Source organism: Varanus komodoensis, unplaced genomic scaffold (assembly GCF_004798865.1).
Source record: "Varanus komodoensis strain SLA01 unplaced genomic scaffold, ASM479886v1 scaffold42, whole genome shotgun sequence".
Classification (NCBI taxonomy): domain Eukaryota; kingdom Metazoa; phylum Chordata; class Lepidosauria; order Squamata; family Varanidae; genus Varanus; species Varanus komodoensis.
In genome coordinates this window covers 8,503,692-8,528,131 of record NW_025335972.1, presented here as the reverse complement: position 1 = coordinate 8,528,131, position 24,440 = coordinate 8,503,692, and the positions used below count along the sequence as shown (strand labels likewise).

At 46.8% G+C, this 24,440-nt stretch overlaps 1 protein-coding gene and 1 long non-coding RNA gene across 2 annotated transcripts in view; both read right to left on the bottom strand.

Annotated features, from left to right (window-relative positions):
* Window positions 1-2,618, bottom strand: part of LOC123029980 — a 3,373-nt gene extending 755 nt beyond the window's left edge. Inside the window, exon 1 of the long non-coding RNA XR_006415999.1 lies at window positions 2,290-2,618. This is a non-coding gene — a long non-coding RNA (uncharacterized LOC123029980). The remainder of the gene's footprint in view (window positions 1-2,289) is intronic.
* The window catches only part of EPOR (erythropoietin receptor), a 27,390-nt gene extending 7,190 nt beyond the window's left edge, over window positions 1-20,200 (bottom strand). Inside the window, exons 1-5 of the mRNA XM_044443457.1 lie at window positions 20,039-20,200; window positions 10,641-10,782; window positions 9,403-9,587; window positions 8,130-8,281; window positions 7,899-8,049 (exon numbers count right to left, since the gene is read on the bottom strand). Coding sequence (XP_044299392.1) covers window positions 7,899-8,049; window positions 8,130-8,281; window positions 9,403-9,587; window positions 10,641-10,782; window positions 20,039-20,147 — 739 coding nt within the window. The 5' untranslated portion in view covers window positions 20,148-20,200. The remainder of the gene's footprint in view (window positions 1-7,898; window positions 8,050-8,129; window positions 8,282-9,402; window positions 9,588-10,640; window positions 10,783-20,038) is intronic.
* Window positions 20,201-24,440: the final 4,240 nt, after the last annotated feature.

The following is a 24,440-nucleotide window of genomic DNA, read 5'->3' as shown; positions in this document are numbered from 1 at the left end:
CAAATCCCATGCTGAATTGGGCCACTTTCCTCCTGTTCTGTTGTTTCCCAAGGAAAGGTGGGAAAAGTTTGCATAGAAATACAAGAAGAGGAACTTAGTAGCCCCATTGAAAGCATCTGGCTTAATTTAAAGGGAGCAAAAAATAAGAAAAACATAGGTATTGGTGTGTATTACCGACCACCCATTCAAAAAGAGGACAAGGATGCAACCTTCAAAAAGCAACTTGCCAGCATTTCCAGGAAGAACAATGTAGTCATCATGGGGGCCTTCAATTTCCCTGATACATGCTGGGAGACAAATTCTGACAAGCATGGCCCCTCCAAGAGATTCCTGACATGCATTGCTGAAAACCTCCTCCAGCAGAAAGTAGAGGAATATATTGGAGGATCAGTTATCCTAGATTTACCACTAACTAACAGAGATGGACTGGTGGAGAAAATAACAACCATGGAAATTCTGAGGGAAAGGGACCATTCTAATAGGTGCCCTAACCCAATTATACAGAAAGGTACTTGAATTCTCAATTATAAAGGAGACAGAGGGTAACTGGTTCAGCAGGTTTTTCACCTCCTCCTCCAGGTCATTGATGAAAAGATTGAACAGGATAGGTTTTAGGACTGAGCCCTGGGAGACCCCGCTCATCACTGATGATTCCCCACTAAGATTAACCCTCTGCTTTTGGTCTGTCAGCCATGCCCTAATCCATCGAACACTGCATTGGTCTATCCCAAAACTCCTCAGTTTCTCAACCAGGATATCATGCGGCACTTTGTCAAAGGCCTTGCTGAAATCCAGGCCACATCCACCACATCCGATCTGTCTAGCCACCTCAAAACCTTGCCACAGAATTCCACAAGGTTGGTCTTGATAAACATGAACACTAGACTGGAAGCAACAGAATAAGATTCAATAAGGGAAAGTGCCAAGTCCTCCACCTAGGAAAAAATGTGTTGATACAAGATGGGGAATACATGGCTCAACAGTACTGAACAAGAAAAAGATCTCAGAGTAATTGTGAACAATAGGTTAAATATCAGCCAACAATTCGATGCAGGTGCCAAAAGGGCAAATGCTAATTTGGGATGCATTAATAGAAGGTATTACTTTCAAATCATGAGAAGTAGTAGTTCCCCTATATTCCTCACTAGTCAGACCTGTCTGGAATACTGTGTCCAGTTCTGGGCACCCAGATTTGAGAAAGGTGCAGAAAAATTAGAAAGGGTCCAGAAGAGGGTAACAAAAATGATCCAGGCTTTGGAAACACTGCCCTTTGAGGAGAGACTGAAAGAACTGGGCATGCTTAGCCTTGAGAAGATAAGACTGAGGGGGGATATGGTATCACTCTATAAGTACCTCAATGTCCACAAGGAGGAAGGTTATGATCTCTTCTTGCTGATGCCAGAGTGTTGGACACGGAATAATTAATTCAAGTTGCGACAACCCAAGTTCAGGCTGGACATCAGGAAAAGTTTCCTCACTTTCAGAGCAATATGGCAGTGGAACCAGCTGCCTGGTGAAGTGGTGCGCTCTCCCATACTAAAGACATTCAAGGCAAAACTAGGCAACCATCTGAGTGGGATGGTGTAACTTGGTGTCCTGAAACAGCTGATGGTCTTCATAGCCCGTTCCAAATCTAGTATTCTATGACTCTATCATTCTTTCCAAAGGCTAGCAAACCATAGCCGCTTCAGAATGTGGCTTGTGTTTTGGAGATACAGGGAACATGCACATGCTGTTTCTAGTATCTCCACTTTGCCCAATTATGCAAGCAGGAAGGAGAGCTGTTCAGCAAAAGATAGGTCCAGCTTTTAATGCTGGGGGCATGTTTTTCCTGGGGCCCCAGTCACTGTGTTTGGTGTAGGGCAAGTATAAGACCATGAAATGGCCATTCCCCCAGTGCCATCAGACTTCACTATGAAATAAGCCTTAATTTCAGTCATTCCAACTTTTTAATTTCCTTTGAAAATTTTGCATGTTACTTGCCTCCAGCAACATTTTCATAGAAGTTGCCCAAAAATACAGGGAGGAAGAAAGAGAAATTAATCACTTGACACCCATCCCGGATGGAGGACTCCCCTTCCACATAAACCTACATTCTGTCATTTTAAAATTTTCTTCCTCAGGATCACCTCTATGCTGTCATTTTCAGATAAAGTAGTTCACGTTAGGACCATCAAAAAGTCAAGGCTGCTCTTGCACTAAGACATCTGCAGCTATCATTTCAAAATCTGTTTCATACATTTCATCAAAACAGAGTGAGAAGGCCCCCTCTGGGCCATCTAGTCGGACCCCCGGCTCCAGCCAGCTCCACTCACGACATGCCCAACATGAGCATGTCCAGCCTATCCTTGAACACCCTCACCGATGGGGCCTCAATGACCTCCCATTCCCTCAAGCCCATTCCATACCCTCAGGGCCCTAACTGTCAGGAAGTACTTCCTGGCATCCAAACTAAACCTTGGTTCCCTGAGCTTGGCTCCATTGGAGAGTGTACTTCCTTCCACTGAGGGGGAGAGCAGGTCTCTGCCCACCTCTGTGTGACACCCCCTCACATACCTGTATGTCACCAACAGGCCCCCTCTGAGTCTCCTCCAGGCTGAAAAGACCCAGTTCCCTCAGTCTCACCTCATACGGGTTTCCATGCAAACCAGCCACCAACCTTGTGGCCCTACGCTGCACAGACTCTAGCCTGGCTATATCCTTCCTGTAACGAGGGGCCCAAAACTGAACACAATACTCCAGTTGCGGGTGCACCAGAGTCGTATAGAGTGGTAGTAATACCTCTCTTGATATAGAAGCCACGCTTCTGGCTATGCAATCAAGGGTGGTGTTCGCCCTCTCGACCACCGCATCACACTGCTGACTCATGTTTAGCCTGCAGTCAACCAGCACCCCAAGATCCCTTTCACAAGTGCTGCTCTCCAGCCACTTGACCTCTAACCTGTACTTATGGCACCCATTCCTATGCCCCAAGTGCAAACCCTTGCACTTATCCACATTGAACGCCATCCTGTTGTCTCCTGCCCACTTCCATAGTCTGTCCAGATCCTTTTGGATCTGGAGTACCTGCTCCTCAGTTGTGGCCACTGTCCCCGTTTTAGTATCGTCTGCAAATTTGATCAGCAGACTGTTCACCCCTTCTTCCATGTCATTGATGAAAAGACTGAACAGGATCGGCCCCAGGACAGAGCCCTGGGGGACCCCGCTTGTCACTGGCTGCCATCCTGATGATTCCCCACTAATGGTTACCCTCTGCTTTTGGTCAGTCAACCATGCCCTAATCCATTGGACAGTGCACTGGTCTATCTCAAAACTCCTCAGTTTCTACCAGGATATCATGTGGCACTTTGTCAAAGGCCTTGCTGAAATCGAGGTAAACCTAATTCACTGCATCCCGTCTGTCTAGCCGCCTTGAAACCTTGTCATAGAATTCCACAAGATTCATCTGGAAGGACCTGTTATTGCAGGAGCTGTGTTGTGTGGCCGCCAACCTCCCTTCCCTATCTAGGGTTTCTAGATTTCTCACTATTATGAGCCTTTCCATTGTTTTTCTTACAATTGACGTAAGGCTAACTTTTCTGTAATTTCCCAGGTCCCTTCTACTACCCTTTTTGAAAATTGGGACCACTTATGCCACCCTCCAGACCTCTGGAACTTCATCTGTTCTCCACGTGGCCTCAAAAATGGGGGCCCGTGGGCACGAGTGGACCCCCACCAACTGCTGAAGTACTCTTGGGTGTAACCCGTCAGGGCCTGGTGCCTTTGTAACATTCATTGCCCTGAGGAGCTGCTTGTCTTCTGGGGGGGGGGGGGTGACTTATCTTGTAAGATCCAATGCCCTGAGGAGCTCCTCGACTTCTAGGGAGGTGACTCTAATCTGTACCTCTAAGTCCCTGGCCTCATCTGATCCTCCGTGTGGCTCTCCCCCATCCAACTTTGGGGAGAACACAGAGGCAAAATAGTCATTAAGTCTCTGTGCCTGTTCCCTCACTGAATCCCCTTCCTTCTTATTAAGTGGTCCCACTACCAGTCTCCCCTTCCTCTTGCTATTTACATGCTGATAGAAGCCCTTTTTTTTTTGCTCTTGATATTCTTTGCAAGAATAAGCTCGTAATCAGCCTTAGCCTTGTAAATAACCCTTCTGCAATGGGACTCCTCCTCCTGGTATACTCTTTCGTCTATTTTCCCCAGTACCCATTTCCTACGGAGGTTCCTCTTGCATCTAGTCCCTCTAACCACCTCCTTTCGCATCCATTGTGGCACTCTCCTTCATCCCCCACCTCACTAACTAGAGGTATCATCAAGGCTTGTGGCTTCAGAACCTTCCTTTTGAGTGCCATCCACCCCTCCTCAACTCGCTTGCCTTCCAGTATCCTATCCCAAGAGACTTTCCCAGTCTGGCCTTCAGTTGGCCAAAGATGGCCCTCTTGAAGTCCCAGCTTCTGGTACTCAACCTGCTGCATGTCCCAATTCCCTTGATCTCAAAGCAAAAAATGGAGTGATCACTCTCATCCAGAACACCCCTAATCTGCACCCCATCTGTCAACTCCTCCCTGTTGATCAAAACCAAGTCAAGGATATTCCCCCCTCCCCTTTGTCACCTCTCGGACCTCTGCATGAAAAACCTTCCCTCTATAGCGTCTAGCAAGTGATGTGACCTGGCTGTCACCACTGAGTGAGTCTCCCAACTAATATCCGGAAGATTGGAATCTCCCATAATTGCTATGTCTCTCCCACAAAATATCCTTTGAATCTGATCTGTCAGGACATCATCCAGGGTCTCAAGTTGACCTGGAGGGTGATAACATACTACCCACTGTCAGGTCCCTCTTCCTGTCAAAACCCCTCAGTTTCACCCAGACTGCCTCTATCTGTGCTGCATCCTATCTCACTGCATCCTTTCCCTTCCCTGACATATAAAGCTACGCCCCCACCCCTCTTTCCCTTCCTGTCCTTTCTAAACAGGTGATAGCCCTCTATGTTGCCTTTCATCCCACCAAGTTTCCATGATCCCCACCAGGTCATACCCTCCTATTCCCAGGAGAGCTTCAAGCTCTTCCTGCCTATTACCCAGGCTCCTAGTATTGGTGTACATGCACCTCAGCTCTTTCCCACAGCTTCCTTTCTTTGGGATGCCCAGCCTCCTCCTTCCTCCCATCTTCCCTGATACTGGCCCCCTCCTTGTAGGAGTCCTGTCAGCCCCTGCAGTACCTCTAACACCCTGGTCCCAGAGCCCTGATCCTCTCCCCACACTTGTCCAATCAGGACAAGTTTTTGGGGGGGCTGAACCCCACCACCGGCTCAGTTTAAAGTCTTCTGAACAAAGCTAACTAGAGCATTTCTGAAGGAACTTTTCCCCATCCTCGTAAGGTGCAACCCATCCCTTGCCAGAAGTCCATTGGCAAGAAACTGGGTGCCATGGTAGAGGAACCCAAAGTCTTCCTTCTGGCACCACACTCTAAACCAGTCGTTCACCTCAGTGACCCTCCTTTCCCTGCCTGGCCCAAATCCTCGGGCCGGTAAGATAGATGAGAAGGCAACTTGGGCCTTTAGGTCCCTGAGTTTCTTTCCCAAGGCCTCAAAGTCTCTGGTGATCCCACCCACACCCTGCCTGGCTATGTCATTCGTCCCCACATGGATCACCAGAAGCAACTGGTGACTCCTGGAGCGAACAAGACGCTCCACTCTATCCTTCACATGCAACAGACCTCCCTCGCCTCAAGGTCAGGGCGGCACACTGCCGCCTCAGTGCCCCTCAGCTGGGAGTCCCTGATGACGATCACCCGCCATGACTATATTGTTACACTTGACTCCCTCAGAAAGACAACTCTGAAATTTTAATCCACTTTTTCTGATAAATAATATGGTTAACAGCAATTCCTGCATATAATGTAGGAGTAAGATCTCTGAACCTATTTTTCTGACACCTGGCAGGCAAACCCCCTTCCTATGGGGCTACTATGCATGGAATCATCATCTAATTCTGACTAAGAAAAAAAGAGTTATAGCCATTTTGGGCTTTGCCATGATTGTTAATGGGAAGTACAAAACCTTAGATTTCCAAACCTCAACTCAGGTTTGGTATGGAGGCAGATGGAATCTGAATTGGTGCGTGCTAAGCTTGGGCCATTTTCCAAAGCACTAAACTGAGGCCCAAGTCAAAGCTGGGAGTCAGTGTACACCTTTCCACTCTTTCGTCACTAGCCCCAGGTTATGGACCACCTTGCACAAAACAGCTCTCCAGACTTAGCCACTGTTTGGTGGGGAGAGCATCCATCAGGAATCTTACCCTGGGTGCATAACTGTGCAAGGACTTGTGCTGGATAAACCTGGAGTGGATTGTGCTTGTTCTGGCTTGTTGTTGCTGCCCTCTCCTTCTTCTCTCTGTGGGGAGTGGGGAGAAACTGCCTATACTCTTTTTACATTGTTCTTATACCCAGGAGGGCTAGAAACATGTTCTCTCTGTGTGTGTTGCTTTGCTTTTTTTAAAAAAAACAGAAACTTAGGCTCTCATGATTTTCAAACATCATTCCATGCTTCCGGGTATGACTATGACTATGCAGATTCCAGATCCCTGAGCATGGACACAGGTCTCCCTCCTAAGTAAACCGCAACAAACAGTGGGTGGCTTCAACTGCCTAGCTATCCATCATAATGGTTCATCTACCAAGTTAAGTGGTATTCATCCATTCCGGAAGAGCATGCACTCCCTCTAAAGGATCAGGTTCACTTATAGGGCCAGCATTGTCCCTGGAGACTCAAGTGGCCTTGACAGGTCAAAGGAACTCTGAAAAGGAGTTTTGGCTCATATGCTGGCCGTGACTATATTGGATGGAGACAGCTTAGTTAGAGTTATCCTCACTCTGATTACCTTTCACTGGGACTGGCACATGCACGGTGTGCGGGGCAGTCTGTAAAAACAACCCAGAAACCACAGTTGTACTGACACAGACACACATGGTCACAAACTGGGACTGGGCATTTGGATCATGTCATGCTAGCACTTTGTCAGTGACAGTAACTCCTGGTCAGTTTGTGGATGCAACTGAAAGTGCTGGCCTGAGCTCTTAATGCCTTGGGACCAAGCTCCCATGTATGCCAGCCCAGACCTCAAGACCTTCAGACCACTGCTCCAAGTGCTTTCACCTTGCGAGTGACCGCTCGAGTGAAGGCCTTCTCCGTAGCAGCTCCCGGGCTGTGGAACAGCTGCCTTCTTTATGGTCTTGTTGGAGCCAGAGTAGAACTTATTATTCTCCTAGGTTTGTAAGATATACCTGTGTATTTTAACTTATGGCTTGCTTATTTCAAGTTGAACTGTAAATTTGCTTTCAGATCTCTTCTGTTTGAAAGGGCCTTCTCTGCGGTGGCACCCCAGCTATGGAATGCAGTCCCCAGAGAGGTCTGCCTGGCACCGACATTATATGCTTTTTGGCGCCAGGTTAAGAACTTTTTATTTTTCCATAATTTTAAAGTTTAAATATTTTAATTATGTTTTATTCTCTGTCGTGGATTATTATGGGTTATTATATGTATTTATTGGGTGTTCTGTTTGTAAGCCATCCAGAGACATGTCGTAATTGGATGGGATAAAAATACCCAAATAAAATAAATAAAAATAAAAAAGTTTTATGTTTCCATTTTAATAATTCCATTTTAATAATGTATTTGATCATTTTGTTTAGCCTGAAGATATAGATAACATAAATCCATCTGTTGCCCACTGGATATTTTGGACTTCCACTCCCATCAGCCTCAAGTAGCATGACCAACGGTCAGGAATGCTGGGTGGTATAGTCCCAACCTCCTTGATGGCAGCAGGTTGGGAATAATAAAATAAAATAATTAATAGAATAATTAATAGGCAATAATCATTAAGTAGCACCTTAAAGGGAACTTACCATTTGGTATGGTCCTGGACACAGCCTGTGACCAGGCACTCCAGTAGCCATCATAGCTGACTCCGTTAGGCTTGACCCTCACGGCCAGTGTGTAGCGGGACCCAGCTTTCAGAGATATGATGAGATGTGTCCGCCCATTGACATGCTCCACCTGGAGGCAAAGGATAAAAACAGAAGCAAGAGGCAGGCAGGCAGCTTCCAGAGTCGGGTGGCATAGAGCCAGTGACTTACCTGTGGGATTTTGTAACCCTCGGGGAAGATGGCCAGCTCATAGTGGAGGCTGTTGTCCAGGTGTACAACCGGGGGCTGCAGCCAACTCACATTCAGTTTCCCTGGTGACTCCATCCGCTGCACAGTCAGGTTGGAAGGGGGATCCAGGAAAACTGCGGGAATGTGGGGGGAGGAGAGAAGCAGGGTGAGAACAGCCTGCGGGTGGCAGAGGTCTTTCTTGTTACTCGAAGGGGATGCAGCTGGCAGTGCACCTGAGATTGCATTCCCACCTCAGGTGGGCCTCCATGACCCTGCCTGTCTTGCACTCTCCCCTCCCACAGCTGGTGGCACTTTCTGCAGCACTGTCAAGACAGCCTTCTCCACCCTCTACATGGTCCAGAGTATATTATAGTCACAGGAAGCTCAGCAAAGGTACTGGCTGTGCCCGGTGGCCTCCATAACCAGTGCAATCCTATGCACACTTGCTCAGGGATAGGCTCCACCAAATTCACTGCTTGGATAGGGAAGCCAATGTCTTTTCCTGGTAGTACTTCCATGCCTTGAACAGGTGCGCAACGTACATAGAACATCAACAAGTGACACTTTCCTGGCCTGGAGATGCAACATTGAGGAAGCTTCACCTGCCCAACTTCAGCCTGTTGTGTGGTGATTACAGCCATAAGCATCCTGCCACATATACAAGTTGACAACTTAGTCCCTTGGAGTCAGTGTGCCTGAGCCTCAGATATCATGCAAGTGAGTATGCCTTTGTTTGGCCTATTCAACTGTGGCAGCATTTCCCCACTTTCCATTTATTTGTACTTGGATATCTGTTGTGTGCCAAACTGTAAGGTATGCCCCTGGTTTTGGGGGGCTCTTGGGAAGACAATTTCAACAGGCCTCCTTCCCTCTGGGAACCTGTCTTTTTGTCACTATGATCACCAGCTCCTCCTCCTCACCACTACTTGTGTGGGTCAGAGCACTAGGCAAGTGAACAAGCAGATTACACTGGGGAGGGGGAAGGGAGAGGAGTTAGTTTCTTCTAACTTGTGGGGGGGGGGTTGTCTTTAAAGTGACCCCTTGATGGGTATGGGCTTTTGACAGGAGCCCAGCCCTGCCTATTCTTCCCATTGGCCATGGGTAAGCACCCTAGGAAGAAAGAGTTGCGCTTTAGCTGAACAACTTGGGAGTCCAGAGACAAGGCATTGCATAGAGGCTCTTTCCATTCTATGAAGTCTTTCGGGGGTGAGGAGCACTTTTTGCAAGGCCCCCCATCCTTGTACTTGGGACGTACCTAGTTTTTCCACATAGATTGTTCGGCTGTACAGCGTGCTGTTGGGGGAACGGTCATCAAAGACATTGATCTCCAGGGGTATGAAGGCTGAGATGTCCTGCCTTCGAAAGAAGCAAGTGTAGCGTGTGGTATTCCTGGATGTGAGCTCCACGGTCAGGTTACACGATCTTGAAGACGTATCCTCCCTGAACAGGAGCAGGCAGTAAAATGTTACACAAATGTGGGAGGAAGCTTCTGTGCAATTGGTGTCCCTAGTTCCCAAAGAGAAGTGGTGGGACAGGGGTGGTCCTCCAGGTGTTGTTGGACTGCAGCTCCTGTCACCCTCAGTCAGCACAGCCAGTGGAGAGGGGTGATGGGACAGTCAGTCTCCCAAGATCAGAAGGCCACACAGGTATGTGAGGGGGTGTCACACAGAGGTGGGTAGAGACCTGATTTCCCCTGCAGAGGAGGGAAGGACATGCTCCAGTGGAGCAAAGCTCAGGGAACCCAGGTTCCCTTTAGATGCCAGGAATCACTTCCTGACAGTTAGGACCCCAAGGGTATGGAATGGGCTTGCACAGGAGGTGGTGGAGGCCCCATCAGTGAGGGTGTTCAAAGATAGGCTGGACATGCACATGGTGGACATGTCGTGAGCGGAGCCGGCTGGAGCCGGGGGTCAGACTAGATGGCCCAGGAGGTCCCTTCTGACTTTCTATGTTTCTATGTTTCCCCACCATGGCAGTAGAAAATGTAGAGCCCAAGTAAAACGATGGATGCCACTTTTACTCCTGCGGCAAGGCAGGCATTTACATTGCCCCTTGTGGCAGCTTTGAGTCTGGGGCGTTTCCTTTTAGCTCACTGTCAGTGCTACTCAATATGCAGTGTTCTTTGATCAATGTGTTCATTCATCAATATGTGAATTCATCTCTGTGTTCCTCGCAAGATCCATTTCAATGTACATTGTTCTTTGCAATCATATATCCCTTTTGTCTAACCTCTAAGCATTTGGGGAGTAGAAAAGCACATATTAAGTCAGGGTAAAACCTCCCCATTGGTGATAAACCTTTGGCACTTTGGGGTGTTACAATGATAATTTCTAAATTAACATCAAAGGATAGAAATTAGCATATCCAAATGTTCTGGAAATCTCCGTACTCTTTTGTCACCTCTTCAGGGACACATTTGCTTTCCTTTGGTGATTCATAAGTGGCCACCCTGCTTGACACTAGTGTCTCTAAAACCACTAAAAAGGCACTCACCAAAACTTGTAGCAAAAGCTGTATGTGTTCTGGTTGTTTCCCTCCATCAGGGGTTCTGGTGTCTCCCAGAAGCAGGCCAAATCCTCCAGCTGCTGTGTGAAACATTTGGGGTTCAGGGGCTCCTCACTCAGTAGGTGCTCAGCTAGATGCAAAGTAGAGTAGCAGGCTTCATATTACACACAGAAATCAGAAGGCAAATTCCCCACCTCCCTAACCTCACATGCTTTTTGTCCTTTAAGGCTGTGCATCTGATTTAAAAACAAAATCAAGTGTCCTTTTCCTCAACAGAACCCAAATTCTGCAAGAAAAGATGAGTTTTGAAACCTGTATACATTGTACAAATTTAATTATTCTTTTTTCAAAGGTCTACTTTTCATGATTGATTCAGCTTCTGAATCAGTCAGGCTACACGTGACATGGAAATCCTTTGCTTGGAGTCCCCATTGTGTCCTTATTGGACATAAAGCAGGTGTGTGAGTGTGTAAATAACTCGGGCTAAGACTGGGATATGGGCTCTAATGCATTGCCCTCATTCTGAGGCCCTACCCACAAAGTCACTGTTAACCTGAGAGAGGAGAATACATACACTTAAGAAAGTTTTAAAGAGCTGTGGATTGGGACAAGGAGCTATACAGGGCAAATTTCCTGAAATGTTCAAATAAAGCATTTAGAATAAAGGTTGGAACTAAGTAAGTTTAGACAAAATATAAGTAAATGTGGGTGGCAACGTTCATTACAAATAAGAGCATCCAGAGGTTGTTAAAAATATTAAAGATGACAAGACAATGGCAACAATTACTACAATAATGATGATGGCTCATGTTGAGGCTACCTGAGGGATCAGCTTTTCTCAGACATCCCTCTCCGTTCCCAAAGATGTGAAGAGAAGGCCCCTTGCTATGTCCCAACTAGGCTAGAGACCCAATCAATAGTCCCAGAAGACAGGTGGGTGCACCAATTTGGTAGAACACGTTATCACAGGCCAATGACACCATCTCTGGCTATCTTTTACCCCAGTAAAGTGATGTTTATTGCAGCAGGGGGTCGCTTGCTAAGTATTTGCTATTTTATGGAAGGGTTCTATTTATCTGTGCTCTCTGCCTTTGTTTTATCTTTATTGTATTTTATTATATTTTACAATATTGTGATTTTAAATAAATGTAAGCTGCAGTGAATCTTAGAAGGGAGAGGTAGACAGATATCCATATAGACATTTGTTATTCTTTCTATTTCTGATTCAAGTGTTCCCCAAAACTAAAGTAGGTATCAGCAGAACTGGAATAGACCCAAAATATGTGGATGTCAAAAGAAATCTTCAGGGGAAAAAGACCTTTATGCAGCAGGAAAGACCAAGAAAGGGAGGCAGAGTCACACTATATATTAAAGCTACATCCTTCTGCACAAAAATACAGGAGGATGAGCTTAGTGGCCCCATTAACAGCATCCCGATTAAAATAAATGGAGCAAAGAATGAAAGAAAGACAGTTGCTGGAGTCTGTTATCAACCACCTCGTCAAAGAGAAGGCAAGGATGAGACTTTTGAAAAGCAAATCGCCAGTACTTCGAAGAGGCTTGATGTCACTGTTATAGGGAACTTCAATTTCCCCAAAATGGGTTGAAAGAAAAATTCTGCCAAAGACGGCCCCTCCAAGAGATTCCTAACATGTGTTGCTGATAACTTCCTCCAACAGAAAGTGGAGGAAGGAACAAGAGGAACAGCTATCCTTAACTTGATACTAACCAACAGGGAAGTCCTAGTGGACAAAGTGGCAGCTACAGGAAATCTGAGGGAAAGTGACCATGCCATACTTGAATTCTTGATTCTAAAGGAGGCAAAAGCCCGATACAGCCAAACATGTACCCTGGATTTTAGGAAAGTCAGATGTACTAAGTCATATTTGACTGGGTAACCTCCCGAATGGACAGAGGGAACACTGTGGACATAATCTACCTAGACTTTAGCAAAGTTTTTGACATAGTGCTCATGACATTCTGATAAGAAAAATAGCAAAAAGTGGACTAGATAGAAAAACTATTAGGTGGATCCAAAATTGGCTGCTAAATTGGACACAAAGAGTGCTCATGGCAACTCATGGCAACTGGATGGAGGTAACTAGTGAGGTGCCACAGGGTTCAAGTCCTGGGCCCAGTGCTCTTCAGCATCTTCATTAATGATTTAGATGAGGAAATACAAGGAAGGATACTCAACCTTGTAGACGATACAAAACAGGGAGAATAGTGAACACCCTAGAAGACAGAATGAAGAATCAGGATGATCTTGATAAACTGGAACACTGGGCTGAAAGCAACAGAATGAAATTTCATAGGGACAAGTGCCAAGTCTTCCACCTAGGGAAAAGAAACCAAATGCATCAATGCAAGTTGGGGAATATGTGGCTCAACAGAACTGAAAAAGGCTTTGGAGTTATTGTGGACAAGAGGCTAAATATGAGCCAACAATGTGATGCAGGTGCCAAAAGGGCAAATGCTAATGTGGGATGCATTAATAGAAGTATTACTTCCAAATCATAAGAAGTATTTCCCCTATACACCTCACTAGTCAGACCCTGTCTGGAATACTGTGTCCAGTTTTGGGCACCAAGATTTAAGAAAGATGCAGGTAAATTAGAAAGGGTCCAGAGGAGGGAAACAAAAATGATCCAGGGTTTAGAAACACTGCCCTATGTGGAGAGACAGAGAGTACTGACTATGTTCAACCTTGAGAAGAGAAGACTGAGAGGGGACATGATATCCCTCTATAAGTCCCTCAAAGGCTGTCACAAAGAGGAAGGTCAAGATCTCTTCTCGCTGATACCAGAGTGTAGGACATAGAATAATCAAGTCAAACTGAGACAACCAAGATTCAGGCTGGAGAAGCTTCCTCATTGTCAGAGCAATATAACAGTGGAACAAGTTGCCTAGAGAGATCGTGGGCTGCCACACTAGAGACATTCAGAAAGAAGCTGGACAGCCATCTGAGTGGGATGGTGTAACATGGTGTCCTGCAACAGCAGGGGGTTGAACCCAATGGCCTTCATGGCCCCTGATAGAATCTGATAGAATCCTTTATTCAGCAGTAGTTTAACAAAGATGATAGACAAGCTGGAAAAGCTTTGGAAGATGGCAACAAGAATGATCAGGGGGCTGGAGACAAAGCCGTATGAGGAGAAATTTAAAGAACTGGGCATGTTTAGTCTTGAGAGGAATGAAGAGGGGAAATATGATAGCGGTCTTCAAGTACTTGAAAAGTTGTTACAAGGAAGAAGGCTAGGATCCCTTCTTGTTCATCCCAGAGTGGAGGACACAGAATAACAGGCTGAAAGCCAGATTTTGGCTAGCTATCAGGAAAAATTCCCTGACTGTCAGAGCAGTACAACATACCATGATCTAGGGAGGTTATGGAGTCTCCCACCCTTCAAGATGTAACTGGACAGCCATCTGAAAGGGATGGTTTAACTGAGCAGAGGAATGCACTGGTCCTGCATTGAGCTGGTCTGCTAAACCAATCTGAATTCAAACATTGCATTTCAGCATGGTACGTGTCATCTTTGAAGCCATGAAGAGAAAAACGTGGTCTTCTCCATACCATGATGACTTTCTGTGTCATCCAGACCTGGAGCCACAATCTATTGTGGGCCCAAGGCCAGAACCTGGTTGCTGCTTGGCAAGAGTGGTCTGCTCTGCTGGTGCCAAGCGGCTACCAGAGAGTGCCCCTGGTAGCGGTTGCTTTGCATGGCTGTCAGGGGCCTCCCCACTCTGCCTGCCTCCTGCCCTAAGAGCTTATTTGGGGCGGGGCAGGCAATCAGCCAGGTGTCACCGCAGAAAGGGGCAATGCTGCTCACCTGATCCCCCCACCTCCCCCCACATGTGGGCAGGAGGGGCAATAATCAGCTGGGTGGGAGCTGCCCTCCTCAGGTGATCCCTGAGCTGTCACTGCTTCCCATCCCTGCTTGTCCAAGGAGTGTTATGAAACTGGAGCCTCCATTGTGGCACCGGGGTGAGGATGCCTTTTGGACAGGCAGGATTTAGAAAGGGGACAAACTCTGCCTCCTGCTTCTTCAATGCTGCTTGCAAGGAAGCTGCTCAGGTGGGCTCCAGGTTGGGGATGCCTCACTTGCAAGTGGGGGCAAGAAAGGGGCAGGTACAGGGGAATCGGTGCTGCCCCTTTCCACACCACTGCCTAACTCACTCTCCCCCGCTACACTTGCATGCATGAAAGTCTTCCCCGGCGGGGGAAGGCTGTGCAGGAATCAGCTGTCTGGTGCCACTCCTTGGGGCAGTGATGCCCAGCTGATTCTCCCCCCTCAGGCATGTGCAGGGGCAGCAGGAGAAGCAGCTGAGCTGTGCAGCCCCAACCGGGCACCATGGATCAGGCATCCCCTGTTCCAGTGGCCCCCTCTGCAGGGTGCCTGATCCGCTCCCTCATGCATTACAGGGCATGGGCTCTGTTTGTGCAGTAGAGACTGCAAGAGAGCTGAGGTGAGAAGAAATGAGTTTGCAGTCATGGCTGTCAATGGGAGGAGCCTGGTTCCTCCCCACAGAGCCTCCAGGGGTACTGTCTGGAGGACTGAGGGGGAAGGAGATGGCAGAAGGAAGGGAAGTTACCACCATGAGCATGAGCGTCTGTCAGACTCTTCAAGGTAAACACAAACCGAGCCATGGTAGCCACACAGAGTTGCTTGCTGAGCCCAGGCAACGTCAACAATACTGAGCTCAATGGACCAACTCAGTGTAAGGCAGCTTCTTGTGTTGCTAGGCCAAAATGGAGGGGAGAAATAAAAACAGCGTAATCACTGAGTGTGCTTAGGAGGCACAGCGTGTTGGCTGGCTGTTGGAAGGAGGAAAGGGGAAACTGAGGAGGAGGCAAAGGGCATGGTCTGGAATCCTGAACAAATGCTCTCCATGTGGCAACATTTTTCTGCAGAGCTCCACTTGATTCCTCAAGTTCTGGTTAAATCTCTGAGTGCTTTCACCAGTATAGCCAAAATGGCCCCATTGAGGCACAAGAAAGAGGCATTAGCAGACCTGGGGAATTCCCAGTGTTTTCAGAAGTACAAGAAATATTTAGAGGGAAAGAACGATGAAGTGAGAGTTCACTCCTATCAATCAGCCCAGAGAAGACTGAGTGTGCTTAGTGGCCTGGAAATGCTGGCTGACAGTTGGGGTGGGTAGGGCTGAGGTGCCTGGGAAAAAGGAGGAGTACATAGATATAAAAGACATACAGAGAACTTCCTTATTGTCTGGAGAGATCATTTCCTTGTTCTCATTAGAAGATCTTTTTAGATGTCCTGAAAGATAGGAGTGCAAACTTTTCATAGAAATCATTGGGAACCGTCCAAGATGCTAATACAACCAGGATGAGCCTGGAAGACTGTCCATCCCAGTCTAAGGAAAACTCACAAAATAGCAGCAAAGAGAAGAGTTCCTGCTCTTCTTAACTTCGTTCTTAATGTGCTTTTTCAAAAAATGTGCTAATGAAAATTATAACCAAGTTCATTTGTGTTGCAGCTTGGAAGGGATTGTGGCTAGCAGACAGTAGCATTTGACAGCTCTACAGTGTATTCCATACTGAGAAATGCTGGTCAGACTCTGAGTGGTTGACAACGACTGTGCAAGGATGGATTACTGTGTTATCCAGAGTTGTATGCCTGTATTGTAACTTGGGCTAAACCTGGAGGAATAGCTCACAACATCCCAGAAAAGCTATTCATTGCTTTTAACCTCTCATTGTGAGCTGGACTGTTACAGCAGTCTATAACAACCGTGCACTGTAGTTTACTGTTATATTATGCCTCTTTTGTAAGTTGGAGAACTGTGTTGAAAGGGATCCACTGCGTTACCACAGCCCTGTGATTTTGTTCATTGTTAATATTGCAGGTCACATGTACTGCGGATTCTGGTTTTTATCTCCTTAAAATATTCCCTGTACCTCTCAACCCACAGTCTACTTAAATTGCCCCCTCAGAGCTCCTCCTCAGCTGCATCAAGCATGCAGTTGCATGAAGAAGCTTCTGTTCCAACGTCTTGCACGCAGCCCAGTTGCACTTTTACAGTTTCAGGCTGAGTCAGTCAGGCTGAGGTAAGGCGAGCAGAGACCTGCCTCTGGCATGGCTAACTTTTGCCTCTCCCTTGGGCAGGAAACACACAGGGCCAGTGATGCACCCTGGCATTTGGTTGTGCAGCTCTGCTTGTTCTTGCTGTTCTTTGGGCAAAAAGCACAAACGGCTCCCCTCGTGTTCAGAGTCACATGATTAGCAGTTATGCATTTTATGGTCCATTTCTCTTCCACATGCTACATGCACACACGCACACACATTTTTCAGCCATCACCATCTGACATGTGTTTCCCGAGATAAGGGCTGGACCTGGGTATACACCCTCCATCCTTGCTTTCCGTTCCCGCCAGTCACAGCAGAATCTGGCTGGGTGAAAGAGGTACAGGAAAGAAGAGGGTTACCAGTGGGCTTATTTGGAAAACAAGATAGCCATATAAAAGTGAAAAATAAGCCATCAAAGTAGGGCAACCAGGAATGCTTAGCTGTGTCCCCACCCAGAGGGGCCAGTCCAGTATTTTTTGGTAGCCATGTAATGATGGGAAATGACCTTGATATCTCTCTCGCTTATTTATCTGTAAAATGGGAACAGTGTCCTTCCTTAGATTATTAAGATTCTTCAACCATTATCAATATGTGTACCTGCTTGCTTACCTTCAAGTGTAGAGATAGTTGTGCCCTTGAATATGTGCAGATTTACACTGAGTGATCATTTATACCACCACCAGTGTGTTAGTCTTATGATTCAAGAAGTAACAGTAATCACTCTCTCTACCCAGCACTAGCATAACAATCCCCCAGGAACTTACCTTGCACAAATACCATTTAAATGAACGGGAGCCATAGAGGAACACTTCCTGTAGGTGAATTTTAACCCACCCACCCACACACATTTGAGAATCACAAACCTAGAGGGCAACTAAGAAATTATAATTAATTTCTATACTGCCCAACAGCTGAAATTCTCTGCGCAGTCCATATTCAAAAACAATATAAAATATGCCAATGAACACAAGATGATTACAAGAAGAAAGGATTGAGAGAGGAAAGGCTGACAGATCTGAAAAGAAGTAGCTGAGAAGCAAGAAGAGCAGTAGAAATTATAGGAATGAGCATCAGCTGCAGGCTGACAGGACAACACCTTAAGCAGTGGGCATTCCAGGAGGTTGTAAAGTAGACATTGGACAGAAGCTTGTCATTTCAGGGGCTAATTCAGCAGTGGAGCAAGCTTGTGTTTACCAAAAGGCTTCTGCTGCGGATGTCCCTTTGCCCTGTGGAAGTGGGTTGGGCTTTACAACTATGACCCAAAGGGAAGGCAGAGAGGTTCGAGCAAGTGCTGTGCATGCATTTGCTGCCATTGAAAAGCTCTGTCCAGGAGCTGGAGCTGCACATTTGCCTTTCCTCCTGCTGGATGCAAGCAAAATATGACCTGGATCCCCTGTAAAAGCAAGTTAGGGGCAAGATGTTGCAGGGGGGAAGCTTCATCTTGCCTATTTTACTGGCAGGATGGGCTCATGCACATGCCAGCATGCATGTCTGGATTGTTCAGCACTTGGCCATTGGCAGCCAGCTGTGAACGGCTTCAGCAGAAGAGCTCAAAGGTTAAGGGACACGCAAGCTAACTGTATTTGTGGCATTTGATCTGGGAGCGCTCATTCATCCTCACTCAATAGATGCTGTTGCCATCTGACAAAGACGGGCAAGCATTGCTAACTGGCATCCCTAACAAACATCCCTCAAGCTGGGTCGGATCCTTCCCTCATGCCTATTCCAATGACACACAGTTGTGCAATCTGCAGTGTTGTCACTCTTCACAATCAGTGTTTCAGTTTGAAATAGATTAAATATACATTATATAAGGTACATTAATATAGATTAATATAAGATTACATTGCATTCAGATTACACTTAATAGACATTAAATGAGATGCAATGTATGCACAGGCCTCTTATAGATAAGGAATCTCACCAGATGATGCTTCAAAAATTGTGGTGATGGTAGTCATAAGTTCTGGGATCAGCCTGAGCTCTGTCTCACTTCTTGCATAATTTTTCTTATTCAGAAGTCTGGGTAGGCACTGGGCATTTCTTAAATGGGTACTTACCTCCATGCCATGAATGTAGCCATTATATCAACAAATGGTGAGAACAAGTGCCAAATAATGAATACATGAGCAAAGAATAGTAAATGCTGAACTAAAAAAATTAGTTTTTCTATCTTGGCTTTAACTGAAGAATGCACATGGTTGCAAGGAATGGTGATGTTCAGTTGCCACATGGGAAATTTAATGAATCAATGTGTGCTTTAGAATTTAGTATGTGCTTTGTTTGTTTATTTATTTATTTGGAACATTTATATGCCGCCCCATTTGCAAAAACCTCGGGGCAGCTTGTTAAGTACACACTTGGGTTGTAGGTGTTTGTAATAGATACCATACATGGTCCTTAGGTAGTGCCACTTTATGGAACAGTCCTCTGTGACTGAGGAGCAATTGCTTCCATGCAACAAAGAATTGCCCAGCTCTTCCCTTCAACAGAAGGAGAATCAAGAAATACTCCTGCCTTTGCCTCAAGCATTTCCCAGTATATCCAGCATCCATGTCAAGTTTATGTAGGACCAAACAAACTTTGTAAAGGTGTTTCAACTGTAAAGCTACTCCACTGCCTCTTGGGAAAGGAGTTAGGCTGCATTTCTTTAATGTAGTTTTTACCACTGTTAATCTTATCTTCATGTTTTGATATAGTTTTTAACTGCATTCATATATTATTTTATTTGAATTGTTCTATACCACCTTAGTAACATCTGTGAAAAGGAGCTGTATAAGAATTATTAATACATAAATAAAGAACCAACTTGATTTTACAAGAAGCTGTTCCAGGGTTTAATCTCTTCAGATAAGAAATAAAGAGAGAGAGTGGGAGAGAGGGAGAGAAAGAGAGAGAGAAGCAGGAAAAGGAGGAGCAATGACCACTAAATTTGTAATTTCAACTCTGCCAAATTCTGTTTTTCATACTACTTAGGTAAAGAGCAGTGGAGCAAGAATGAAGGAGAGCAGGCATACATAGAAGAGGCTATATTAGATACAATACAATTTGCTTCATAATGTGCAGGTTGCTTTGCGCATATTACCTTCCTGCCATTGGAGTTAGGGTTGCAGGGTGCTGAAATGAGGCACTGGTCCCAGGCAGACACACTGCCCTACACAAGATGCTCTTTCTTAGCGCAGCAGCGTCTCCTGCACTTAGCCCTTCACTCCCTTCCTCCCCACCATCACAGTCGCTCACTTCTCCCCCACCCTTGCTTCAGCTAGACCCAAGTGGCCAGCACTTGCCCAGGTATGGTACCTTTGCTGTTGAAATGAGTGCGGAGGTTTCCAACGCCCCCCTGAGATGAGCCAGAGGCCCAAAACGCCACAGCCAGAAAGGCAGCAAGGCGTCTCCAGCCATGCTCCATGCTTGCAGGGGTGACAGAGGGGCTTCCTGCCAGAAGCGTCCTTCCACCTGCTCCGCTAGTCTGCATCTGGCTGTGGAAGCGGCTTGCCCTCACTTTGCTCTGTGGCTGGAGGCTACAGATAAGAGGCAGGAGAGCTTCAGCAGCAACAAGCAGCAGCAGCTCTGCAAGGCACAGCTGTCCCCTCTCTCAACTCTCCTTGTGGATTCCTCTGAGTGTGCAGAAGGATCCCTGTGCTACCGTCCAGGGTAAGAAGGGTGCCCTGGGGCCATGTTAACTCAAGTGACGGCTGGAAGAGGGGGCCTGTGTCCTGCCTGCTCTTTTTCCACAGCAGGGCATGATTTCAGTCAGAACATGACTGTTTTCGGTGCTCATTCTCAGCACATATGCCCAGAATATTTGTACACAGTAATAAGAACAAAAAGATTTCCCTCCTTTCACTATTAGGTATATGCACCAGGTCATACGCTGCAGCTCCTACAGCTTTCAGGAAGGTGGGAAGCCTCTTTGGTAGCCTAATAAAATTAGCTACCAAGGAGGGAGGGAGAGGCATGAAGACGGGATTGTTTAAACTCCAGTGAAAAGGATACCTTTCCCCTGTTTGCTGAGGGCAGAACAAGGAGACTACCAAAGGGATGCAGGTACAAGCTAAGCACTAGGAGAAACTTTCCAACTGCAAGGGGAATTCTGGGTGTAATTTTGGAATCTCCTTTTGTGGGGGTGCATGAGAGGCTGCTGGCAGGGATACTTCAGGCCACCATGGTTCAAGACAAGGTGAGCTGTGGAGCCTTTCTGACTCCGATTCAAATTAAGGGCATGGTATTTTGTAGAGCAGGGGGTAAGTTACCGGGACCAGGATTTACTGGCATTGATATGAGGCAATTCTATCAATTATCTTCTGCACCGCATGCACATGCCATCTCTGTGCCACCATTAGATTCAAGAGGTGTGGAGCTTGGGAAGAAAAGGAAAAAGTGTTTGGACATGATAAGGCTCCAGGAGCACTCTCCTTCTGCACAGAGGGTTGTTTATTCCACTCACTCATACTTTTCAAAAACATCAGCATGAAAATATTGAAGTCATAGTTTATTATCTGATCTTTTCTTCTACTTGGCTGCTATTTAGTTTGTTTTTTAAAAAAAACCTTCTTACCCTGACGCCGTAACCAAAAGATCCAATTTCCTATAAAGTATATTTGCCGGATTATAGACCAGGTAATAACATTAGAGCCCAGCTGCATCATGATGTCAATTTTCCTGCTAGTCTTTACTGCTACCTTATCTTGTATAATTTTTATAAACTTTTATCATGTCCACTTAGTCCAGGATAGGACAGACTTCAGACTTGTAGCTTCAACTTTGTTTTTTTAGTACAACTTCAAGTTCCAACCAACAGCACCTGAGGCAAAGAGTAGGATTTGTTGGACACAAGGGGTCCAGACCTTGGATCACTTGGCCCAATTAAGCACGACAAAGGTGAGTGACTGAAAAAGTATCTTTATTCTTGAGAATAAGTTCAATTGCAGCAAAATAGCAATAAGCCCTTGGAGCATGGTAGAGCCCCTGTTATACCCTGTAGGAACCAGTGGCTTATTGGGTTGAAATTCCGACCAGGATTCCTGGTAGGAACATTTGAAGCCATTGGATCTCTGCACACACCTGGGAGGCTGGTTTACCTTATGGCTGGAGGTTTTGGACAGGAGATTGCTCAGTCTCCAGCTGTTGGTGATTCTGTTGTTGTATGACTACAATGTAGGTTCCCTATTGTCATGTGTATAAAAACGTAAAAACAGAGCGAGTCAGAAGGGGCCTCCTAGGCCATCTAGTCTGACCCCCAGCTTCAGCCAGCTCTGCCCACCATGCGCATGCCTATCCTATCCTTGAACACCTTCACCACTTCCCGTGGAAACCCATTACATACCCTCAGAGTCCTAACTGTCAGGAAGTACTTCATGGCATCTAAATTGAACCTTGGTTCCCTGAGCTTTGCTCTGTTGGAGCACATCCTGCCCTCCTCTGCAGGGGAGAAAAACTCTCTACCCACCTCTGTCTGACACCCCCTCACATACCTGTATGTTGCCAACAGATCCCCTTGGAGTTTCTTTTTCTCCAGGCTGAAAAGACCCAGTTCCCTCAGTCTCACCTCATATGGCTTTCCTGCAAACCAGCCACCAACCTTGTGGCCCTACGCTGCACTGACTCTAACCTGGCTATATCCTTCCTGTAACCAGGGGCCCAAAACTGAACACAAACTACAGTTGCGGGTGCACCAGAGTTGTATAGAGTGGTAGTAATACCTCTCTCAATCTAAAAGCCATACTTCTGGCTATGCAACCAAGGGTAGCATTTGCCCTCTTGACCACCACATCACACTGCTGACTCAGTTTGGCCTGCAGTCAACCAGCACCCCGAGATCCCTTTCACAAGTGCTGCTCTCCAGCCTCTTGTCCCCGAACCTGTACTTATGACAGCTATTCCTATGCCCCAAGTGCAAGACCTTGCACTTATCCACATTGAATGCCATCCTGTTGTCTCCTGCCCACTTCCATAGACTGTCCAGATCCTTTTGGATCTGGAGTACCTGCTCCTCAGTTGTGGCCACTGCTCCAGTTTTAGTGTTGTCTGCGAATTTGATCAGCAGAATCGTCACCCTTTCTTCCATGTCATTGATGAGAAGACTGAACAGGGTCGGCCCCATGACAGAGCCCTATGGGACTCCGCTTGTCAGGGTACCATCCTGATGATTCCCCACTAATGTTTACCCTTTGCTTTCAGTCATTCAACCATGCCCTAATTCATCGGACAGTGCTTCGGTCTATCTCAAAACTCCTCAGTTTCTCAACCATGATATCATGGGGCACTTTGTCAAAGGCCTTGCTGAAATCCAGGTAAACCACATCCACTCCATCTAGCCACCTCGAAACCTTGTTGTAGAATCCCACAAGGTTTGTCTGGCAGGACCTGTTGTTGAGGAAACTGTGCTGTGTGGCCACCAGCCTCTCTTCTCTATCTAACTTCACTAGATCTCTTGCTATTATGAGTCTTTCATTGTTTTTCCTACAATGGATGCAAGACTAACTGGTCTGTAACTCCCCATGCCCCTTCTACTACCCTTTTGGAATACTGGGACCACTGACGCCACTCTTCAGTCCTCTGGAACTTCAAAAATGGAAGCCAGTGGGTGTGAGAGAACCCCTGCCAACTTTTGAAGTACTCTCAGGTGTAACCCATCAAGGCCATTCTTCGCAAGACTAAGGCTCCTTATCAGCTGAGACTTGCAAAGAATATCAGGAGCAACATATCAGGACATAGATTGTTTGCATAGATGCCAAGGAGCAATGAGGGGCACCATAACAGAGATGGGTCCCTGCCTAGTTCATCAAGATCCTTCTGTGAGGGTCTCCCCTTCTCTGGGGGTCTCCCCTTCTCTGGGGTGCCAAGACAACGGAGTGTCCAGCAGCAGAGCATAAGCTGCAGCCTGCATGAGGGCAGAGTGTACTGGCAGGGCCAGTAAGGGCTGGTTTGAAGAGGTGAATAAAGAGGGGTGGTTGTCCTTTGGCCCATCTTATCAGGCCAAGAGGTGTCCCCTATTGTTAAGGTGCTCAGGTGGGGCCAGAAAGAGATAACACAGGTGCTATATCATAATTAGGACAGACAAGGCATCTAGAATTTACCCAGGCCTAGCAAGGCCTACATCCTTAGGAGTTAGAGACCCAGGCCTTAACTTGGAGTGCAGGCCTGCTACACATCTTTACAATTCCATAAAAGGTTTCCCCATCCTGATGACCTCCAGATGTTTTGGACTTCACCTAGCATGGCTAACGGTCAGGACTTCTGAGTGCCACAGTCCAGAACTATGAAGGCTGGGGAAGGCTGCATTGATTGGCTCCCACTTCCATGAGAAGAAGCCCCTTAATGGGAATTACTTATGAGTAGAGGTACAGTGGTACCTTGGCTCACAAACGCCTCAGTTCATGACCAAATCGGGTCGCGAAGAGAAATTTCATAAAAATTTTGCTGCAGGTCGCGAACTCTGCATCAGGTGATGATCGCTGCATGGGCGCGATCGCAGTTGTGATGTGGGGAGGAGGAGATGGCCGTGTTTGTGCTAGAGGGGGAGATGACCATGATTGCACCTGTGTTCCCTGCCCAAGCGCGCCCGCATCTGCCTCCTTCCCGCACGCCTGTGCCTGCCTCCCCCCCCACATGCCCACCTCACCCTGCGTGCCCGCGCCAGCGCCCACCTCCCCCCCCAGTGCGCCCGTGATTGTGCTCGTCTCCCTCCACCCCCCCCCCC